At 36.1% G+C, this 21,600-nt stretch overlaps 1 protein-coding gene across 1 annotated transcript; it reads left to right on the plus strand.

Annotated features, from left to right (window-relative positions):
• Nucleotides 1-1,513: 1,513 nt before the first annotated feature.
• Nucleotides 1,514-16,328, plus strand: LOC117783921 (protein Optix). The gene is made up of 4 exons (XM_034621490.1): nt 1,514-1,803; nt 4,181-4,299; nt 5,185-5,434; nt 15,108-16,328. The coding sequence occupies exons 1-4, from the start codon at nt 1,514-1,516 to the stop codon at nt 15,889-15,891; spliced, it is 1,443 nt and encodes a 480-aa protein (XP_034477381.1). The 3' UTR covers nt 15,892-16,328.
• The last annotated feature ends 5,272 nt before the right edge of the window (nt 16,329-21,600 follow it).

Here is a 21,600-nt window from a genome sequence, read left to right on the forward strand (position 1 = left end):
TCATTACAAAATTATTGTGTAATTTAAAAATAAGAAAATTTAATATACACATTTAGACAAATATTAATTTGCTTGTGCTCTTTTGAGCAAATCTCCAAGTCAAATAGATCGCTTTTCATGTAAATAAAGCGAATTTCCATTGGCAAATTATTAATATGGGCTTGGAACCACTGTGCGCCTTGCTGCTGTTGCCGTTGCTGCCGCTTTATTTGATTTCTTTATCAATTTCAACGTACTGCTGCCTCTCACTCATCACAATCACCATCTCCATTGCTCTCGCTCCCCTCTTCATCACTCCGCTTTCCGGCAATTGCAACTGTATGCATGTATAATGTATGTGTGTCTGTGTGTGCGTATGTGTGTGCCTGTGTGTAGGGCTTATATACATTACAGTTAAACGCAACCAGAGCAGACTACCACCGCAGCCGCAATGCCGCCGTGTGAGCAGTGCAGACATAGTCACCAGCCCAGCAGTATGTGCGCAGTCAGCAGCTAGAGCGAGATGGCTAGAGTGTGACAGCAGGCAGGCCACTCAGCGCAATGCGACTTTATTGCTCTCAGGAACGCCTACCCAACAGCCTCAGCCTGTGCCTCTGCCACTCTCTCTCTCTCTGCCTCTCTCTTCTGGTGCTGCTGCTGCTGCCACTGTCGCTCTCTGCCTTGTGCCTTGTGCCCTGACATGGTATGGTGGTGTTTCAGTATCCGTATCTGTTACTCAGATAAATGTGTGTGTGTGTGTGTGTGCAACTCGTTTTTATTATAGATGTATTTGTAGAGTGTATCTGTATCTGGCAGCTGGCAGCAGTAGCTACTACTAGCTGCTGGCTCTGTTGCTGCCAGAGTATCTGTATCTGTGGCGCGTCATTGTTGTGCGTTGCCGTGTTGCCATCGTAACCAACGACGTTCCCATTGCCGTCGCCGTCGCTGTCGTCGCCGTCGTCGTCACTGTCGTCACCGTCGTCGTCGTCCATCGCATAGTAGGCAGCTCAGTTACAAGACCATTATTTGAGGTATTTTTTGTGCGCTCGGTTGTTCGTTTGGTTGGTCGCTCCGGTCGCTCTCTTTTGGTTATATCCATAGCACGCCCCATCTCGGTACGGATTTGGATCAGCAGCAACAGCAGCCAGTTGCACTCTCGTTGTTGTCGTTGTCGTTGTCGTCGGGTATCGCAATCATCAGCCGCCTCATTGGCATTCATTTGAAGTAATACCCTCGCTGTTATCGGTGGCCACTATAATAAGAAACAAGAAATAAGGATCCCCAAAGCGCCGCGAGTGATCCCTAAAACCCAAGCAGCAAAATGCCAAGTTAATCTACTGAAATATATACGCATATATAACATATATATCGAAATAACGAAAGAAATACTTTCTAGTGACTGTGACTGTGATTGTGACTGTGTAACTGTGTGTCTGTGCTTTGTGATTAACAAATTGCATTAAAATAAACAAAATTCTTTCGTTTTGGTTTGGAATAGTATGCGAATTTGTTCACAGTGGATTCAACGCATAAAATGGCCGTTGGACCGACGGAGGGCAAACAACAGCCGCCCTCAGAGACATTCTCGCCCACACACCATCAGATTATAGCACCCAGTCCAATATTGGCGGTACCGACACTCGCCTTCTCCGCCGCCCAAGTCGAAATCGTATGCAAGACCCTTGAAGACTCGGGTGACATCGAGAGACTGGCCCGCTTCCTATGGAGTCTGCCAGTTGCATTGCCCAACATGCACGAGATCCTCAACTGTGAGGCAGTGCTTCGTGCCCGGGCTGTTGTCGCCTATCACGTCGGAAACTTCAGGTAGGATCTCGCATCTCCAACTGCCGATCTGTGTTGCCATTTTAACTATAAATAAGTTGTATCAGCTAGACAATTTAAATAAAGCCTATTAGCTAGAAATCTGGCTACTTTTCAAATCGGATCTAACTACTTTTTCGATATACTCATTAAACTTTTAGAAAATAAGATTTTCTTACGAAAAGTACGTTTTGCCAGTTGGGAAATTATTATAAATACTATAATACTATACAATATTTTGAGCCGGAGATACTTATATGTTTACAGGTTTATAACCAGTGCAGTTTGAATTAAATATAATGAATCTATCTTGCTGAATATGTTTTTGATTAAGTGTATCTTATAAAAATCAATTTAATAAATTTTAAATCTATAAACTCAATCGATTAATATTACTTTCAAATGATATCGGAACTTAATAAATATATAAACACAGAGTTTAAATAAAATATTGTTGTGGCTAGCTTTAAATGAGATCAGAAAAACATTTTAAATTCTCATTACCAGCCGAAAATCTGAATTATTTCAACAAAAGCTTAATTTATAACAATTTAAAAAGTACTTTTAGTAACTTTTTAGCTATTTATAGCCACTTTTTCTTATTTTACAAAATTAACGATTTTAGACCTTAAAGTTCTAGCAACACTGTTCCCGACTTTATTTAGCCATTTAGCCAAATGAATTTGGGATAATAAATGCAGACAAAAGCACAAACTACAGGCACGGCTCAAATATCAGCTCTGATTAACCTGGAGCCAAGGCACAAGGGTATATCTACATATATATATATATATGTAGGTATATTTAGGGACAGGGCACTTTTTGGTTATTTGATAGTTTGCATAAGCTTTGTCTGCGTTGGAGTTGGACACGTAATAAGACTATACAATGAACTCCTAAATTAATAAACAATGGCATTAATTTACTAATTAAAGAACAATTGAAGCAAACTTTGATTAATAAAACACCGAGGGAACAATGGCAAGACAACTCTATAGGAGTGTGTTCTCTCCCTCTCTCTCTCTCTCACCCCCCTTCTCCATATATCAGCTTCCGTCTCTCAGTGGAATGCTTGCTAAATTCTCAAATTACATAGAAATATCAAAAATAAAAATAAGAAAAGCATTTGCATTAGCCGGAAACAGTTCATTGAATTTTCTCAAAAGATTTGAATATTTTTTTTCCCCCGACATTAGCTTTGCAAAGTTCTAAAGATTTATAGATTTTTATGCAATTAACTGCATGATTGACAAACTACTTAAACTGGTCATAGATACACGTCTATTTACTTACTGGCCTCAACATCAGGTTATTACCAAGTGGACGAACACGTCGCCACTTCAGCTCTCCATCTTGGCCAAGATACTCGTACTCGTACTCGTATCATAAAACATATACTACATTCATACGTTTCATTATAGCCTCTTTTATGGCTGAATCAAGTTTGATATATTGTTTATGACAGCTGACAAACTGACATACTGACAATCTGACAAACTGGCTAAAAGCCGTTGACTAATGGGCTTGAAAACATCTTTCCCAAGTGGTTAACAACCGTTTTAGTCAAGCTGAATCTCTAGTCAAATTGTTGAGAAAACTGCACTAATGACATTTATATAAGCAAAGTATTTTTATTGCAAGAATGTAATTAAATTCAATTGAATATTAAGTTAAGAATTGACTTACATAAGTCGAGCTTTACTTTAATAAATGATCTTAATGTATCTGCATTTTCGTCGTGTTTTTTGAATATTTAAGGAACAATTTAATCAGTTTTCCCATCTACTGGTATTTTCTTTAAAACAATAGTTTAAAAATGACATAAATTAAATATTTGAATTCCTCAAAAAAGTGTAGCTAGATTTAACACATGTTTAATTACCATACAAATATATCTACAAATGTCAAAGTAATTACGTAAATTTAAGCACAGAAATGCGTCGATTCAAATGAAATAGTATATATACCCTATGCAAACCATATTTGTATATAATGTCCAAATCAGACGTGTATGGCAATGTGATTTGATTGCTTTGAGCTGGTAAATCAATGACTTCCAATTAAAACAATTTGACGTACTCAACTTGGCTGTCAACGACAGCAACTGACGACAATCAATGCTTATGAAATTGTTTCAAAATACATATGGTTGATTTAGTATAAAGAGAAAGAGAAGGTGTCGTCAGAAGGGGTGGAAACAGTTGAGAAATTCATTACCAGTGCCTGAAACACAGCAGGACATTTAACATTTAGGATTTGCATTTTAGGGTTGACTTCATTTGGATCGCAATAGGGTTGTCCACTCGATTGACTTAAAATCCTTTTATGCATTTCTATCATTGGTCAATTGTAACAATCTTTTTCTTTTTCCTCTTGGCAGGGAACTCTATGCAATAATAGAAAATCATAAATTTACTAAAGCATCCTATGGCAAACTGCAGGCAATGTGGCTCGAGGCACATTATATTGAGGCCGAGAAGCTGCGTGGTCGATCGCTGGGTGAGTAAAGAAATATTTATTAATAGATCTGACCTAAGTCTATACATTTATTTATGTTTAACTATAAATCGACCCATGCACCTATATCTAAATTTATAATCATCTTTGTTTCAACTTCCAACTATATTTCGGATATATATGCCATGTTTTGCTATACAATTTTCTTCCTCTTTATAGCTATAATATGAACTTTTCAATCTGTTTATACCTCCATTTGTATTTAAAGTATCTATCGCTCCATTTTTCTTTATACACCTATCTATTGTATTTTTCAATTCATCTTCTCATTTTTTGGCTCTATCTATCGTTATAACTAATTTTTTGTATCTATATACATCTTTTGTTTTATTCCTTTAATACCTTTATATCCATCTTTTTTTTATTTTAAGTCCATATTATAATATTTAATCTTATGTTTATATGAATTGAACTATTCTCCTTATATTTTATTCAGTATTTGTATTTATATGTATTAACCTTTGCATTAGCTTATTAATATCTTGATTTATATATCCATCCCACTTTTTAAATAAATTTATACAAAATTCTTACCTATTTATATAAATCTAAATTAAACTTTAGCTCCCGTATTGCCCTACATCTATCCATATCTCCTTCTGTATAATTAGCTTCATTAAATATGTAGTACTCATATAAAAAAAATATATTTTATTTAACATTTTAGTATCTATTTCTCTAATTTAATTTTCACTTGTATCTATTTTTTTAACTACATCTCAAGATTTATTCATATATTACCTTATTATGGTTAATTTAAAAGAATATCTCTATCTAATTCAAAGTCTATCTACATCTTCAATATCATTATTAATATCAAAATTTACATCTTGATCTCTAAGTATATCTTATAATTCTTCTGTTTAGGCCCTGTTGATAAATATCGGGTACGCAAAAAGTTTCCATTGCCGCCCACAATCTGGGATGGGGAACAGAAGACGCACTGTTTCAAGGAGCGGACGAGAAGTTTGCTGCGCGAATGGTACCTACAGGATCCCTATCCGAATCCAACCAAGAAACGTGAGCTGGCCAAGGCCACCGGCCTGAATCCAACGCAAGTTGGCAATTGGTTTAAGAATCGACGTCAACGGGATCGTGCCGCTGCTGCCAAGAATCGGTAAGTTGAAGTCGAACGCTTCACTGCATCATTAGTTTGGCCATTAGAGAAATATCATCCTCCTGCTGTGTGTCTGTGTGTAATCCGAGCTGTTGTCTTCGCTGCTGCTGCTGTTGTTGCTGCTGCCGTTGTTGTTGCCTTTCAAAGCGCCGTCAAGCAAACGGGCGTAAAATGATATCTATTCTCAGCCAAGTGGAAGTGGAAGCGGGAATCATGCACAGGAGCAGCAAACAGCAGCAGGGGGAGTGAGAGCAGCGGGAGGAGGTTATAGGGAAGGGGGGAGGGGGATGTGGCGTTTGCGTGCCATTTCCATTTCATTGATCCGTGCCGAATCCACGATGACGATGACGGCGGCATCCATCGAAGCGTTCTCAATTTCTGCCGTTTGTTGCGGTCGTCGCTTTTGGCCACATTAAAATGACCGCCGACGATGACGACAGCAACAACAACACCAGCAACAACAGCAGCAGCAGCAGCTGTAGACTTACAACAACAATGTAAGCTCAATGCTGCCTCATGTTGTTGCCTTCAGTTAAAAGGTGTAACCGCTTGAAGCAGTTGAGCAACTGCAAGAAGCAAAAAACAACTAACAGGAGCGCGCTCGACTATGTGAGACCCTGTACTCATTCTTTAAAAAAAGTAAATCCCAAGTTTAATGTCTCTAGCTCTTATAGTTACTGAGATCTAGGCATGAGTGTGAAGCTTGTTTTCGTCAAAAGATTAAAAAAATTAAAGTTAAATAATTCAGTTAAGATAAAACAAAAAAAAAGTACAACGATATAATTTTAACAATAACTAATTAAAAATGTTCGTTGACCGCTTTATATCCTGGATGATTATAATCGTGGTTTAATTTCTACATTATTTAAAACACACTTTATTTATTAAAAGTAATAAAAGACCCTCTGTAAATTTAAAGTACAGGGTTGAAAAAGAAGCAGCAGAAGTAACAGCAGAAAAAGTTAAGAACTCGACCAATTCGCGCGAAGTTGAAATGAAGAAGATACGCGATTTGGATCGCGGATCTCCGATCTCCGATCTGTGATCTCGGATCTTGGATCTTGGAGACGCGACCACGGCCAAGTGAAAGATGGCAAGTTAAGTGGAATGACATGGCAGAAAAGCCGTAAGCTCCCCACAAAGAACTCAAGTACGCTGCTCCTGCAGATGCGCAAATATTTCAAGTTGCTTCTACCTGCTAGCTAGCCCCCTCTCCCTCTCCCTCTCCTCCCCCCACATCCTCGGCCCTAACCGGCCGGGCTCCCGACGAGACAACATTTTGGCATTCTTTAGAAATCTTGCAGGCGAACGAACCGTGTTTATTAAGTTAGGAACTGAATGAATCTGCACAATAGCGCCAAGAAGAATAAGAAGAAGAAGAAGCTGAAGATTGAGTAGCAGCAGAGAAGAAGAAGCAGATGAAGAGGAAGAAGAACGGCAAGCGCCTTTTTGGAACGGGTCATTAGTTAAAATGATGGCGATTATTTCGACTTGTAAAGTCAGCAAAGGCGGCAAACAGATACATGCAACATTACAACTCCATCTTCAGCTGCATCTTGAGTGTGTAAATTCGTGTGTGTGTGTGTGTGTGTGCTGCAATTTTCCAAGTGGGCAACCAAGTTAAGTCTGCAGTCCTAGTTTGAGTTTTGGATTTTTGACTTTGTATTTTTGTCAGCGCTGTCGTTTTGGTGGTTTTTCTACTAGATTTGGCGCCTTTTTCTTGCCCACCATATCATTTGATTTATGGTATAAAACCTATTAAAAAAAAAAATAATCATTTTTAAATTCAAGATTAAAATTCTTAGAAATTTTAAAGTATGTATACAGGATATTATTGTTTAATTAAAACAATATTTCTATAAAACGGCAACGAGTCAACATTAAAAAAAGTCAAAAAAGCTTCAAATATTTGATTTAACAAAGCTGAATTTTACAGAAACCCGAAAATCATAATTAAGTATGTAATTTACTTAAGAAAATCCGCGATTACTGTACTTTTGATTATATCTCGAAAAATGAGAAATAATAACAATTTTTCAAATAACTGTCCAATAAAATGAATAATACTTAATTATTTTAAATTTTTTTCAACTATGTATGGAAATAAGTTATCAAATGAATCAATTTGGTTGTAAAATGTTTGGTTTGGTTTCATTTGGATTTTTTAGTGTACTTTTTTTGCGAATATTTTGGTGGTTTTTTTTTTAAAAGCAAAGGGCAACACTGGCCTTCGTGTAGTCATCGTGCTATAAAAGCAGACAACAAGACAAGAAATTTGCCGGCAACTCAGTTGAGTTATGAGAGACAACAACAACAACAGCAACGAGAAGAAATAAATATAAGAAAAAAATATGAAATTAAAAGCCGTTCATATGCCTGAGACTGACAGACCGACAGACAGACAGACTGCCATTCAACGGGGGCATCAACATCAGCATCAACATCAACATCAACATCATCGACAGCGCCAGCAATAATGATGAGAGAGCGCAACTGAGACATTCTAACCAGCTTGAAGAGGGATTGCAGACTGAGCTGAGAGGGGAGAGAAGGGTATGGGGGGAGGGGAGGGTAGGGGGCACATCAAATACACAGACTGAATAACAGGCGCTGACTTTTCAAGCATCAGAGTGCTGAAAAAATTGTTAACATTTTTGCTACTGCACTTGAGCAGCTACAAAGCAAAAGACAACAAGGAGTTGTTGTTGCTGTTGTTGTTGCTCTTGTTGTGCTCGTCATCTGGAGTTCGATCTTAAACGATATCTATGGCTATGGCCATAGGTTGTTTAAATCAATCAAAAGCGAAAACTAGACAGCAACATCGGCAACTGTATTAGAAAGGTTCGAAATTGAGTAATTAAGATATTAACCGGAAAATGTTGATTTAACAATTCGTTATGCTCTGTTGCCGCTCTACAAATGAGTTAAGAGTCTCTATAAAAAAAAGATTTCAAAAGGCATATCGCAATAGCAAATAATGCCCAGTAATGCATAATAAAAACCGATCTTTATATGTTGCAAGATCACATTGCATACTTCAGATAATTTTTACAAATTGTACTTTGAATTTTAATCTCTATAAATTAGTTCGTATTTTATTAACTTCTTCAGTCAACAATTTATTTAGTTTAATAATCATCTGGCTCTTCCAAAATTTTTTAAACAAATTGTTTTATTAGTAAAAATTTATGGGCTTGTAATAATTTGAGAAGAAAATAATTGTTAATATTTTAATAATGCAAAAAAAATAGTAAGAACAGCGGAAAATCTTTTCTAAAGTTAATTCTCTAACAATTTTTAACAAATTTTAGCTGAATCATTTGACAATACATTTATTTGTAGGCAAACTTTATAAGCTACATTTTTACCTCAGAAAGTTCAACAAAAATAATTAAATTATTAGATGTTGTAAAAGAAATGTTCAGTTTGCGAGCAGCTAATTCAATTGCCAAATTATAGACTTGAGTTCATTCAATTATGAAGCACCACTTGATGGACTTGAGAATGAGATTCGTGTAATTCCGAAAAAACAACAAAGATTATTTTATTGCGTGAATTACACAAAATGAAATGCGTGTTTCGTGATAGCCACTAAAAATCTGCCCACACACAAAGATACACACGCACAACCAACGCTCTGGAAACCAGAAGCCAAATTAGGAGGCACAGTGGGCGGGTGTCAATGAACATGGCACGAAATATGCGGGCGGTCGAAAGAGGGGCAACACTGGCAGCAATTTGTCAAGTTCAGAACACGAGAAATGAGGCGAAACGAAGCGAAATGAAAAGAAATCATATCAACAGCAATTGAAATGGGTATGGAAAAGGGATGGAGAGATTTCTAGTGTGTTTGTATACAGAAGTGTAATAAAATTGTATGACAACAACAACAACAACAAATAAACACACACAAATATGTTGTAAATGTCAATGATCAATCAAAATATGAAAAACGCATTACACTGAAAAAAAAGATGTTCTAAAATCAAGATTTGGGTCTCAAGACTACGAATTTTGGTCATAAACATAAAATTCTTAAAATATGAAAACACATTTTGGTTTTAAGAACATTGAGAATAAGACCAGGTTTAATTTAAGATTTAATGTTCTTATTAGAGGAATAAATTGCTTAAAATTTAATTCAAACATTAAAAATATTAGAAATGATTTTTAAATTTATAGTTTTTTATTGATGTTTTATATTCTTAGTTTTAGTAATATGGTCCTAAATTGGTATTACTTTAAGAACAAAATCTTTAAGACGAATGTTCTTGACTTTAGAAGTTACTCTTGATTTTCAGTGTATACACGAAATGAGAGTAGAAATTAACTCAACCTTTTTTTTTGTTGCGTGGAGGAGGAGCATGAGAAGCAAAGTGAAATGTTGAAGGACGAGAGAACGCTGTGAACTCGGGCAAAAGTAAAGCTCAAGAGGCTGTGCCATCGATTTCCCAGCAACAGCAGTTCGAATTCTAATGAAGAAAGGTCGAAGGTGGAGGTGGAGGAGAGAGAGAAGACAGTCAGACAGTCAGAAGCTGCAGCCATTGTCAATATCCAAATCCGAGTGCCCACTTGGCTGCGCGTTCGGACAGGCACACTCGAGGTGGTTAAGTACCCATACCCATGCCAGATACAAGATACAAGATACCAGTGACCAGAGACCAGATCCCCAGTTATACAGTCCGACAGAGTCCATTCCAGTCAAAGCACTTGAAGATGTTTGCACAACACAACTACCGTTTCGGTGGCTTGTGAGAAAAATATACAAGATACAAGATACAATGCCTGGGAGTTGAGGATTGAAGTTGAAGTTGGAGGAGACTGCCTCGCCCACTTCAGCAACATGTAGAAAGTGTATTAAAGCAATAAATGAAAATGAAATAAAGAATGAACAGCAAGTTTAACAAAGAGTCAAACTCATCGATAATGTCGATAATAATGATGATGATGATGATGAGGACCGGATGTGGATATCGATGTGAATGTGAATGTGAACGAGGATGGAAGTGTCTATGCTCATTGACAAGTGAAATGTGTATAAATGAGCGTAACTCTGTGCAAATAAGGGCTTCCTTTCCACCCAACTGCAATTGAGCAAAAGATAACAATATTCAAATTGAACAAATTTAAATCCTGTTTGTCAACAGATCCTCAGTTGAGAAAAGGCCAACAACGACAAAATAAACGTTGATTGCATTTAGCGTGGAAACAAACCCAACCTAAAAATTCATCCCAACCCCAAAAGACAAAACTCAGTTCAATTCACCCCAGAAGCCAGAAGCGTTATTCGGTCCACTTAAGAACACAGAACCCCTGGGATTTGACACTTTTCTCCGCTACTGCTGTCTAAATATTGACACAATTTATAACTTTCAATTTGAATGACACAATTATTGACAACACCGTTGTAGTGGAAGTCTTTCCTACAGAGTTTTATTTTATTTAATTTAAAAATACATTGATGGAGTTGGGAATTTTTCGAAAAATTAAACAAAAATACCATTATAAATTTGGGCATTTGCCTGTAAATTCCCGTGTATTATAAATTTCCCATCTCGCTACTAAAGTGATAAGATGATGTGGATGAAAGTGAGAATTTTCCAAGAAATTCCTATATAAAGAGGATGATTCCCTAGCAGCTACAGTTTTAATCAAGTCTTTGAAGAACAACCAACAATCATGAAGATCTTCTCTTTTGTCACTATCTGTGTGTTCGCTGTGTGTTCTCTTTTCGCTCTGACTCATGGTAAGTGTAATAATGATTTCTATCTAATTAAACAATTACGACTTGTACAATTTAATGTCTTCTATCTATAGCCAATCCAATGGCGGAGCCTGTGGCTGATCCTGGAGATATCAATATCAAAGGAGATTGCATAAATTGCGAGATATATAGTGGATAAAAATATAATAAATAAAAGTGTCCTGAACTCTGTCGATCTAATTAAAGTAGTGAATGTTGAAATTATAATAACATTGATGTCTGATTTAAAATTGTTGCTCTAATAAAAATATGAATATATAAATATTTTCTTTGTTGATTGATTTTTTCAATCTTTAGAGCATTTTTTTATTGCAACTTAAATGTTATATTAAAGCTATAAGCAAAGGATTTAATTCTCCATAAATGGCATAAGGTATTTCTCAGCAGCAATTTAACAATCTTGTAAGCAAATGCTACAAACTACCAAATATTAGATCCTTAACTGTGGAATAGACCTAATAGAAACACAATTATAATATTATTACTTCACTCGGGTACAGGGTATCTGCTAATCGAGCATTGCAACTTGTTTACTTGGAATTAGAACTTCTATTCTATTAACAAGGTCCAATCGCTCGGATATTTCACAAATCTTTTATGAGGCATCGATTTAAAGCCAGATTTGATTCGAAAAGAGTTTTTTGAATTTGTTGTTGGATTTTGGCCTATGATCAGATCATGTTACCAGCAGCTCTTGCAGCTGAATTAATTTTCACAATCTATAGATACATACATACACACAGAGGTACACATATGTACACACACTCATACAGATACATACATGAATCTTCTGACATGAGCCGATTATAACATTTCAATGTCTCGGGCCTTTGCTTTGGGTTCAAGTTACCAGCTGAGGAAAGGAAGGGTTTTCTCCCTTCTCTATCACTCTCTTTTTCTCTCTCGCTCGCTCTCTCTCTCTCTCTATCTGTTTGGCTGTCAGTTAAGTCTCAGTTTTGTGTCCACGCGGGTAATTACATACGTGTCATTTCAGTTTCATTTAGGTGCCACAGTATCAGATTGCCAAGTGAATTGGAATTGGAGTAACCCTTTTGGTTCTCCCTCTCCTTCTCTCTCCCTCTCTCTTTCTCTCTCTGATCTGTTTGGTCAATTGTTTGGAAAATTTGCGAATCCATATCAGATTCAGCTCCAACTTGGCTCAAGCCGAGCGTGCTGATGACGGCCTTGGCGTTGCGACCCGTGCCACATCAGGAGCCAGAAGTAGTCTCCATTGAAGCGTGTTTGCTACCGCCTGAGAGAAGCAGCTACAATTTCACAATTTGTCGGCCATTTTTCCATAACTTTCGTTCAGGATAATACCACTTCATTATTAAGTTTATTTTGCGTCATTTAAAAAAAGTAGACGACCAAAAATAATTATTAATGGAAAGAACTATATTTCAAATAAATAAATACACAGAAAAAAATGATAAAAATCAAGTTTAAGATTCGTGATATTAGCACGTATTTTTTAAGTATGTATTCAGAGTATTATTGTTTAATTAGTGTTAACAGTAAAAAAAGTCAAAGAATCCTAAATTGTTTTTGATCTAACTGAAAACAAATTAAAAAGAATTTAATTTAAAAGAACTAGGATTACCCTACTTCTGAAACCGCATTGAATTAATTTTATCCCAGAAGCCCGAATTCTTTTTTTCTATAAACATTTGTTTTCAGTTAATAAAAGCCGTTCAGAAAACTCTAATAGCATTAAAGCAGAACTGGATTGGTTCGAAAAATTATAAAAGGTCTATAAAGAATTTGCAAATTAAATATACTTAACTTTAGAATTAATTTACTGATAAAATCATGATCAAAATGTCATTCCACATAAGGATTGGTTAAATTTTGACCATTTAATGAATGTTTGAAATCTCGTAAGACTGTTTACTATGGAAATTATTAGCAGTATGCTGAATTTACTCAACATGAGCATTTAAAATCTTCACAACTCCAAGCTTTTGTTAATTTTGTATGAAATAATTAAACATTTTAAAGTTAAGTTGAAATTGGACTCTGAAAATAAAATCTGCGGGAAATTTCGCTTGGTTAAATTCGAATGCAACAATGTCAACAACATTTTTAGAGATTTGTGGATAATGATTAAGAATCTAAAATTGAAAGTATCCCAGCAGCGGGTAGCCAAAGAGGCAGTCAAAGAAAGATCTGTGGCAAGTCGCTCCCTTGGTGAAGAATGGTTTATGGCTCATGGGGAGCAAGTGGTAAGCTGTTAATCCATCAAGTTGGCGCATTAGGCAGCTAAACGATTCCATTTCCATTTTCATGCCTCACAACAATAAAAGGTAGCCGCAGATACATTTCCAACAGCTCCAACTGTCCAACTGAGTTGTGACTGCCGAGTTGAGTTGCCTGCTCCGGGTTCACAGTTGCCAAAGCACATCATTAATCACACAACACGAGCCGCAAAGGACCAGGGAATGGGGGAAAGAGTCCGACTACCAAGCTGGACTCCCGAACACTCCACACTCGACTTTTGACTCTCTCTGAACTGAACTCTCGATTCTCGATTCCCGACTCTCGAGTCGTGGCATTATTAATGCTGATGGGTCAACAAATTGCGGCAAGTTGAGCGAATCCTAACCGATAATTATGACAGTGCAGGAGTCATGTTGTGATGCAGATGTGTGTGATGCAGATGATGATGATGATGATGATGTATTTGTGGCACTCTCAACCTCTCACTGATGTCTCTATTTGTTGTTGCCGCCGTCGGTTGCACAGTGCCGTCTCTAATCAAGTCATCGGTGGCATAAGGGGCACACCTTTGTTTTGGGGCACCACAGATAATTTGTCTTAAGCATGTGTGAAAGTTGTCTCAGATTTATGGCCACAGCCCGCCTGTCGAGCCCAACGACAAATGAGCCGCCTAATGGGGCGTGTTTACCGCCACAAACATGCCACATGCAACATGCAACTGGCAACATTCACTAATTAAGCGTGTAACTCGTGTAACTCTTCAACCGCATTGAAAGCATGTCTAATTGCTAAACGAACTCCATTTTAATATCTAAATATCATTTAATAACTGAGAATATTGAAATCACAAATCTCTCACAATTTGAGAATATTTCCAACTTTTGATTAATTGTCGATTGAATTAATTATTGAACGCTTAAGTGTTTGATTTATATTGTTTTTGAGTCTATAAAATTGTCAAAATTATCATTATCATTATCTCTATTTAAGGTTGAATTTGTAGATTGTCAGGAAAGATGAACTATTGAAAATTTGAATGTAGTATATGGAAAAACATATTGATATTTGAAAACATTTGCCAGACAATTAAATATTGTTTTAAACTTATCTACAGTAAATAGATTTACCTTAGACGCTCTTACGATTTAAATAAAAATATATATATAGAAAGCTTTCAAAATACTCGAGTTTGTTATAATTAAAGGTTTACTAACAATACGATATTATTATTAACTGTAGAGAATTTTTTAGATGTATTACGATGCCAAGAATATCTTTAAAATATAAAATTAACTTGAATGCTAGTATTTAAAAATTGTTGCTATGTTTAGCTTTATTTTAAATTTGCTTTTTGGATAGTTCTTATTTAAAAAAATTGTTTACAACGGAATACTCTAGTATGAATCCCAGAGAATTTAAGTCATCTATTAAGATAATGTCAGGCCTGTTTTGGTTTTTTCGAAAGATAAAAATCTGTTCATTCAAAAATTTCATTTTTAGTTTGAATTTGAGTTTGGGAACTTAAGTCGGATGGAAGAAAAGATGAATTTTAAATACTCAGTCATAATTCAATGGCAAAATATACATTTTATTAAAGGTTTTTAATTTTCTAATTTAAGGAGAAACCTAAATTTGTTTGTTATAGCTATTTTTTCTTAACCTGCTCCCTCTTTATCTATCTGATCGTTACAGCATCCAGCACAACCAGAACAATTCGGGCATGGGATGTCGCAGCCGACGGGCAGACGGCGTGGCATCGCCGACTCCGTCGGATAGCTCCGATTCGGATATATCACTGGGCACACACTCGCCGGTGCCGAGCAGCTTGCAACTGCAGCACAGTCCGGGCAGCATGTCCAACGGCGCCAACGAGGAGAGTCTCAGCGTGGACGATGACAAGCCGAGGGATCTGAGCAGTGCATTGCCATCGCCAACACCACCGCAATTGCCGTCGGCCTATGGTGGTGTTGGTGGCGTTGGTGGTGCTGGAGGTGGTGCGTCTGGTGGCTTGCCCAATTGCTTGCCACCATTCAAATTGGATGCGGCAAGCAGTTTGTTCAACGCCGGATGCTACCTGCAAAGCTTTAGCAACCTGAAGGAGATGTCCCAACAGTTTCCCATACAGCCGATGGTCATCAGGCCGCATCCGCAGTTGCCACAGCCGTTGGCATTGAATGGCAGCGCTGCACCACCACCACCACATCTTCATCATCCCGGCTATGCGGCTGCGTACAGTGTGGAATGCGGTGTTGTGGCGCCACCGCCGCCGCCAAAGTTGCGCATCAATTCTCCCGAAAAGCTCAACTCAACCGCTGTGGCAGCCGCAGTGGCGGCAGTGGCTGCCAATAACGGTAGCAACATCACCAACACCAACACAACCACCACCACAACGGGCTATCATCACAGTGGACAGCTGTTGCACCGACCCTTCTCCACATCGCCCGAGCTGAAGCACAATGCTCCAGAGATCACATGATATCAGCGGGTCTGAGGCGGCCTTGCCCCAAGGGTTTCTCTGCACAGTTGCCCCTCATCCCCACCCTAGCCTATATCCCTATATCCTGCACCACATTAAGGCCCAGCTATACAAATTGTTTCAATTCCTAGCTTAAGTTATTCTCTAGTTAAGTATCCAGCAGTTGGGGAAGCAATAAGTAACATCCATCTAAATCTCCAACTCCAACTCCATCTCCAGCAACATCATCAAGATCTTTCCTAAATAACAGTTAAGTCACATTTAAAAGATCCTGTGGAGATATATATTGAAATATTGATAACATTGTCGCACACTTTTCAAAGATAGTTATTTAAGATATTCAAGAGCGCATATGAGAATCGAATTGGGGAACTGAAATTCAAAATGAAATTGAAATTAATATTGACACTGAAATTGTCACTGAATTGAAAATTGAAAAAGAAAACTGAATTTGTAATTTCAACAAGTTTTTCATTCTAATTTCTGCGTGTGTGTGTGTACGTATATTGTAAATAGAGTTTAAGTATGCAAATCATAGAGCTTACGTATACATTTAGATTGCAATAAAACACGAAATGAAAACAGTTAAGAATTTAAATCATTACCGAACATCAAAAATGGCTTTTTTATTTCAACTTATTGGCGGGATTTCAGCTTTAAACGACAAAGATTAAAGGATCGAAGATACAAACAAGTACAAATTGATGCTGATTAAATAAAACCTAAATATTACTTAAAACATTATATAATCTCTTAATAATTTAAGTAATATTTAAAGCAAAGAAAATAAGCCGTAACCAATAAATTTTATGGTTTCGGTTTCGGTACGTTCCGAAACAACTATTTCGGTAAAAGGTTCTATATAATAACAGTTTAATATTTAAATATTTTATGACATAAAAAGTTCTGTTTCTTGTGTGTAATGGGTAAATTCCCAAATTTTGACTGGTAAATACCCCAATTTAGTAATTTAGAAGAGTAAGTTTCCCAATACATTGCTGATTATTTTAATAACGCATATGAACTAAGCGCAGATATAGTCATCTGCTCAATTTTTAAATTCCCAATTATTATAGGTCGGATGTTTATAAATTTAAATTTGGGAATTTACCATAGGGAAGTTTCCAATGTGCTACCGAATTGATAAGATGATGTGGATCAGGATGGGGACTTCCAAGAATTCCGTATAAAACGAGGCGGATTCTTTAACAGCAATATGTAGTTCCAATCAAGTCTTTGAAGAACAGTCAACAATCATGAAGCTCTTTACTTTTGCCACTTTCTGTGTGTTCGCACTTTTGGCTCTGGCCCGTGGTAAGTGTAATAACGATCTCTATCAAATTAAACGATTACAAGTTGTAAAATTAATTATCTTTTGTCTACAGCAAATCCAATGCCCGAGCCTGTTGCCGAGCCTCGAAATATCAATCAGAATGAAGATAGTTTTCTTTTTACAGTTGCGCAGGGGGCCTTGGATCTGTTAAAAATCTTATTCTCTTGAAAATGATTTATTTCAGAAAATATCGTAAAATTACATTCTTAAATAAACCTTCAACTCAATTAAAATATTACAACATTTTTATATTATAAAAAAAATGTCAGTCCAAAAATAATATTAAAACATTTGCAGAACATTAAAAGAAATTTAAAATTTGTATAATTATAATTTAATAAATCTATGAAAAATTTGAAAATTTTCAGCTTATTATTTATGTATCGTATATACTAAAGGGAGTTACAGACTCACAGACAAAGTTGCTGTTCCTCGTTTACCACAATTGAAGTAAAGGATCGAAGATACAAATAAATACAAATTGATGCTGGTTTAATAAAACCTAATTATTACTTAAAACATTATGTTATATCTTAATAATTTAAGTAATATTTAAAGCAAAGAAAATAAACCGAAACCAATAAAGGTTATGGTTTCGGTTTCGGTACGTTCCGAAACAACTATTTCGGTAAAAGGTTCTATTTCAGTTTTCTTCTTTCGTTGTCGGTATCAGTACCGTTACTAACGGTACACCAAATCAATTTTGAAATATTTTAAAATAATAAGGTGTCGTTTATGACAGTTCGAAGTTGCTCAGCCCTCTGACCTAGCAACTTTACAAGTCAAAATATTTCTTAATTTTGACATGATTTTTTACAAAAAAATGAAATGAACACATTCCGATTGAAAATTGGGTCAGTTTTCATCAAGTTATGACAGTTGGAAGTTTGTCAATTCTTTGATCGTTTCGGTTCTTGAAATGGAAATAATGTGAGTTGAGGCTTCAGTTTCGGTACTAAAATTGAAACGGTTAGTTTCGGTTAACGGTTTCGATACCGGTAACGGTGTTATTCCCTGATGTAAAGTTATAGAAAACTGTTATTTTATGGTTTTAATTAATGTGAGAATTGTCTTTCTATTTTTTGTACTTTTTTAAATTTTGAAAAGATTTGAAAAGTATGAAATTAAAATTAAATTACAGTTAGGAGCAGCTTAAAATAATGCAGAGAACATTATTTGCTTGCTGCATTCTAATAAGTAATCAAAATTAAGGTTTTAGCAATTTTCAAATTTATTTAATTTAAGGTTCTTCTTAATATTTTCAAAAGTCATAATGGAATTTAAATTCGAGTTCAAAATAGCTAAAAATTACTGCGATCAAAATTACTTTGAGCAAATTTAAGTTCGTAAAACTTTTGTACATCAAGTTTAAAAATACACAAGCATTACTACAAGCTTTGTAAAATAGTTCCGTGGAACATATTATTCAATTTCATTCAATCAACTTACAATTCTTCAGTTTTGGCTAAAAACAAAAGATAAGAAAAGGTATGTAAAAATAGTAAAGTAAGTGCGAATCGATGTATTTCCAGAAACTTTTTCTTTCCCAAAATCTAAAAGTAATATTAATTTGAAAGAAAACATAGCTAGATTCCAGACATAATAAGCCAAAAATTTTAGTTCCGAAGTAAGAAGTGGTAGTACTTTTAATATTATTCTTAGGAAAACCTTGTCTATAAAGCATCTTGAGCATTATTATTCATTCTATCAATGTAGTTCTTTGCCTAAATTTAAGCTGAGGTATCTGTTGAACCAACAACTGGCATTTCCTTTGTTATCGCTTATTTTGAAATAAAATATCAATTTCTGTGTAAACAACAACAAATGTTGACTGGGAAAATATATGATACATACATACATATGCACAATGCAAACGTATTGAAAATGCCATTGAGCCGCAAATGCAGCCAGAAGTCAGCTTGCAACAACAACAACAACAACAATAACAACAAAAGCGGCAACAAGGGGAAATAACAACATCAAAAGCAGAAAAAAGAAAATATCAACAGCAACATTTGACTTGCCATAAAATGTTAAATGGTAAATGGTAAAAACTGACTGTGCCAGTTGCCACAACGTCAGCAGCGGCGTCGGCGTCGGTGTCGGCGTCGGTGTCGGCGTCGTTGAACGCTGGCGCCAACGATGACATGTCCTACTTGAGTGGTTTACTTAGCTGCCTTATGAAAATATCCGTGCCTGTGGGCAAACACACACACACACACACACACACTGGCCAAAAGATGCATCCATAAAGATGACTCTGCCTCTGACTCTGTGGCAGGCCACCAAAAACTCAAAACTGACGCGTCACTGTCACTCACACACTAAATGCAACGTGCAACGTGCAACGTGCAACGCATCATCGTCATTATGAGAGGGCAACACACAAAAGTGCCCTGGGAAGCATTTGCCCAAAGCCCAAATACATTCTATATATGTAATATATATAGAATCTATGGCCACACTCGAAAAAATAACTATATTTCGCTTTGCAAAATGCACATTAGCTTTTTGCCAATTTTATTAGAATATACAAAATTTTTTTTTAATATCCATTTTATTTTCTTATTTTAGTTCACTTTTCTGAAAATGAGAAGCAATCTTTTTAAAAAGAACAAATTTTTCGATATATCTATTTTATTTACTATTAAGTTTGTAAGCTACAAGAACTTTTTTTTTTAATATGCATTTTGTTTTCTAATTATTTTCTGAAAAGCAGAAACAATCTTTCTAAAAATAACGTATTTTTTCGATACATCTTTTCTATTTACTTTTAATTTTCTAAACTACAAAAACTTATAAAAAGCGGAATAAATTTGATATCATAATTCTATGCTACTCCTTATTTTAATATTAACAAATTCCAACTTAAATCGCTTAGTTTCGCTAAAATATTTAGAAACAACTGAGACGACATCTCACCAAACTTTTAAGAAATAAATCAACATTTATATTACAGATATTATTTCTTAAAATAATATATTCTTCATCATTAGAAATATTTTCAACTGTCAATGAGATTAATATATTATTATATTTTTATTTATATAATTGTGTCTTAAAGATTCATCCCAAATTACAATATAGTTATACCCAGATCAGCAAAAGACTTCAAGTCGACTTTTTTTTAAGTTAAATATATTTTTTGGGCTTATGTGAGTTTTGAAAATGAGTAGAATGTATTTTTCTGAGTGTATATGCATATGTGATCTAATCTGTGGCGCGATTAGATGCAACAACAACAACCACAATAACGAGTCTCTGTCTCTGTCTCCATCGCCTTCTCCATCTCCATCTCCATCTAGATGACTGACTAGTTGTTCGAGTATAAGTGCTTCCTTCTTATAGAGCATACATTTGGGGCTCAAATTACAAGGTGAGCGAGTCACAGCTCCATGTGGAAGTTGTCAGTCAGTCAAGCAGTCCGTCAGTCAGTCAGTCCGTTAGTCTCCCAAGCACTTGAAAGCGCCTGCAATTATCAGTAGCTGCCGCTCGTCTCTCGCAGTCAAAATCTAAACAGATTGCGTATACGCCACGTTGTCAGTTAATTTTCCACTCTCGTTTTCCCTTTCAAATTTGTTCGGCGCCGTCGCAACGTCATCGTCATCATTAAGCATGATGTGACACTTTTGACCTCATTTCCCCCTCACACCCCTCATCATCCGCCCCCCTCCTCTCTCAATTCAGCTGCCACATTTCCATGCGGCAATCGATAGCCGATAAATAGAATTGCAATTACATTCGATGATTCTCATACATTTTAATTAGCTTTTCGCAGCTTGTCAGCTGACATGTGCGTCTGTGTGTGTGTGTGTTCGTGTGTTGCAGCCACAGTCTGTGGCAACAACAGCTAAAGCAACAAACAGTCAAGTGAGACAGACGGCCACTATTATTATAACAAATTAACAATGCCCTTTTCCTACCTACCATACACTCTCCATCTCTTTCTCCACCTCCCTGCAGCGCTTCCTTGAATTGTCCTGCTTTTCCGATTTCCGATTTACATATTTACAAGGCGACTCAATTAGTTAAACCACAAAATAAAAAGCCAACCATCAAGCCAAAAAGGTTGACATCTATTTAAAATTGAATTTATGCACCCTACTTTGTGCCATCAAATGGTTCTCGCAATTTATTTCGCGTCTAAAACATCCCTCCCAACTCCCCTTCCCCTTCCCACACTTCTCATACAGTTTAGCTCCAATTGTTGCTTAACAAACTCCACTAGACAAGACAGTGGAGTGCATAGAAATATTACAGCTCATATAATGATTAAAATTTATAATAATAATAAGTGTAAATAATAATTATTTTTATTAGAAGTAAAACATATATTTATATAATAACAGTTTAATACTTAAATATTTTATGACATA

Source organism: Drosophila innubila (assembly GCF_004354385.1).
Source record: "Drosophila innubila isolate TH190305 chromosome 2R unlocalized genomic scaffold, UK_Dinn_1.0 1_C_2R, whole genome shotgun sequence".
Lineage (NCBI taxonomy): Eukaryota > Metazoa > Arthropoda > Insecta > Diptera > Drosophilidae > Drosophila > Drosophila innubila.

Excerpts from the sequence above, each read along its gene's own strand:
- LOC117783921 (XM_034621490.1), top strand. The coding sequence starts at position 1,514 with ATGGCCGTTGGACCGACGGAGGGCAAACAACAGCCGCCCTCAGAGACA. Across the intron at positions 4,300-5,184 it reads GCTGCGTGGTCGATCGCTGG|GCCCTGTTGATAAATATCGG; the intron begins GTGAGTAAAGAA and ends TCTTCTGTTTAG. Across the intron at positions 5,435-15,107 it reads GCCGCTGCTGCCAAGAATCG|CATCCAGCACAACCAGAACA; the intron begins GTAAGTTGAAGT and ends TGATCGTTACAG.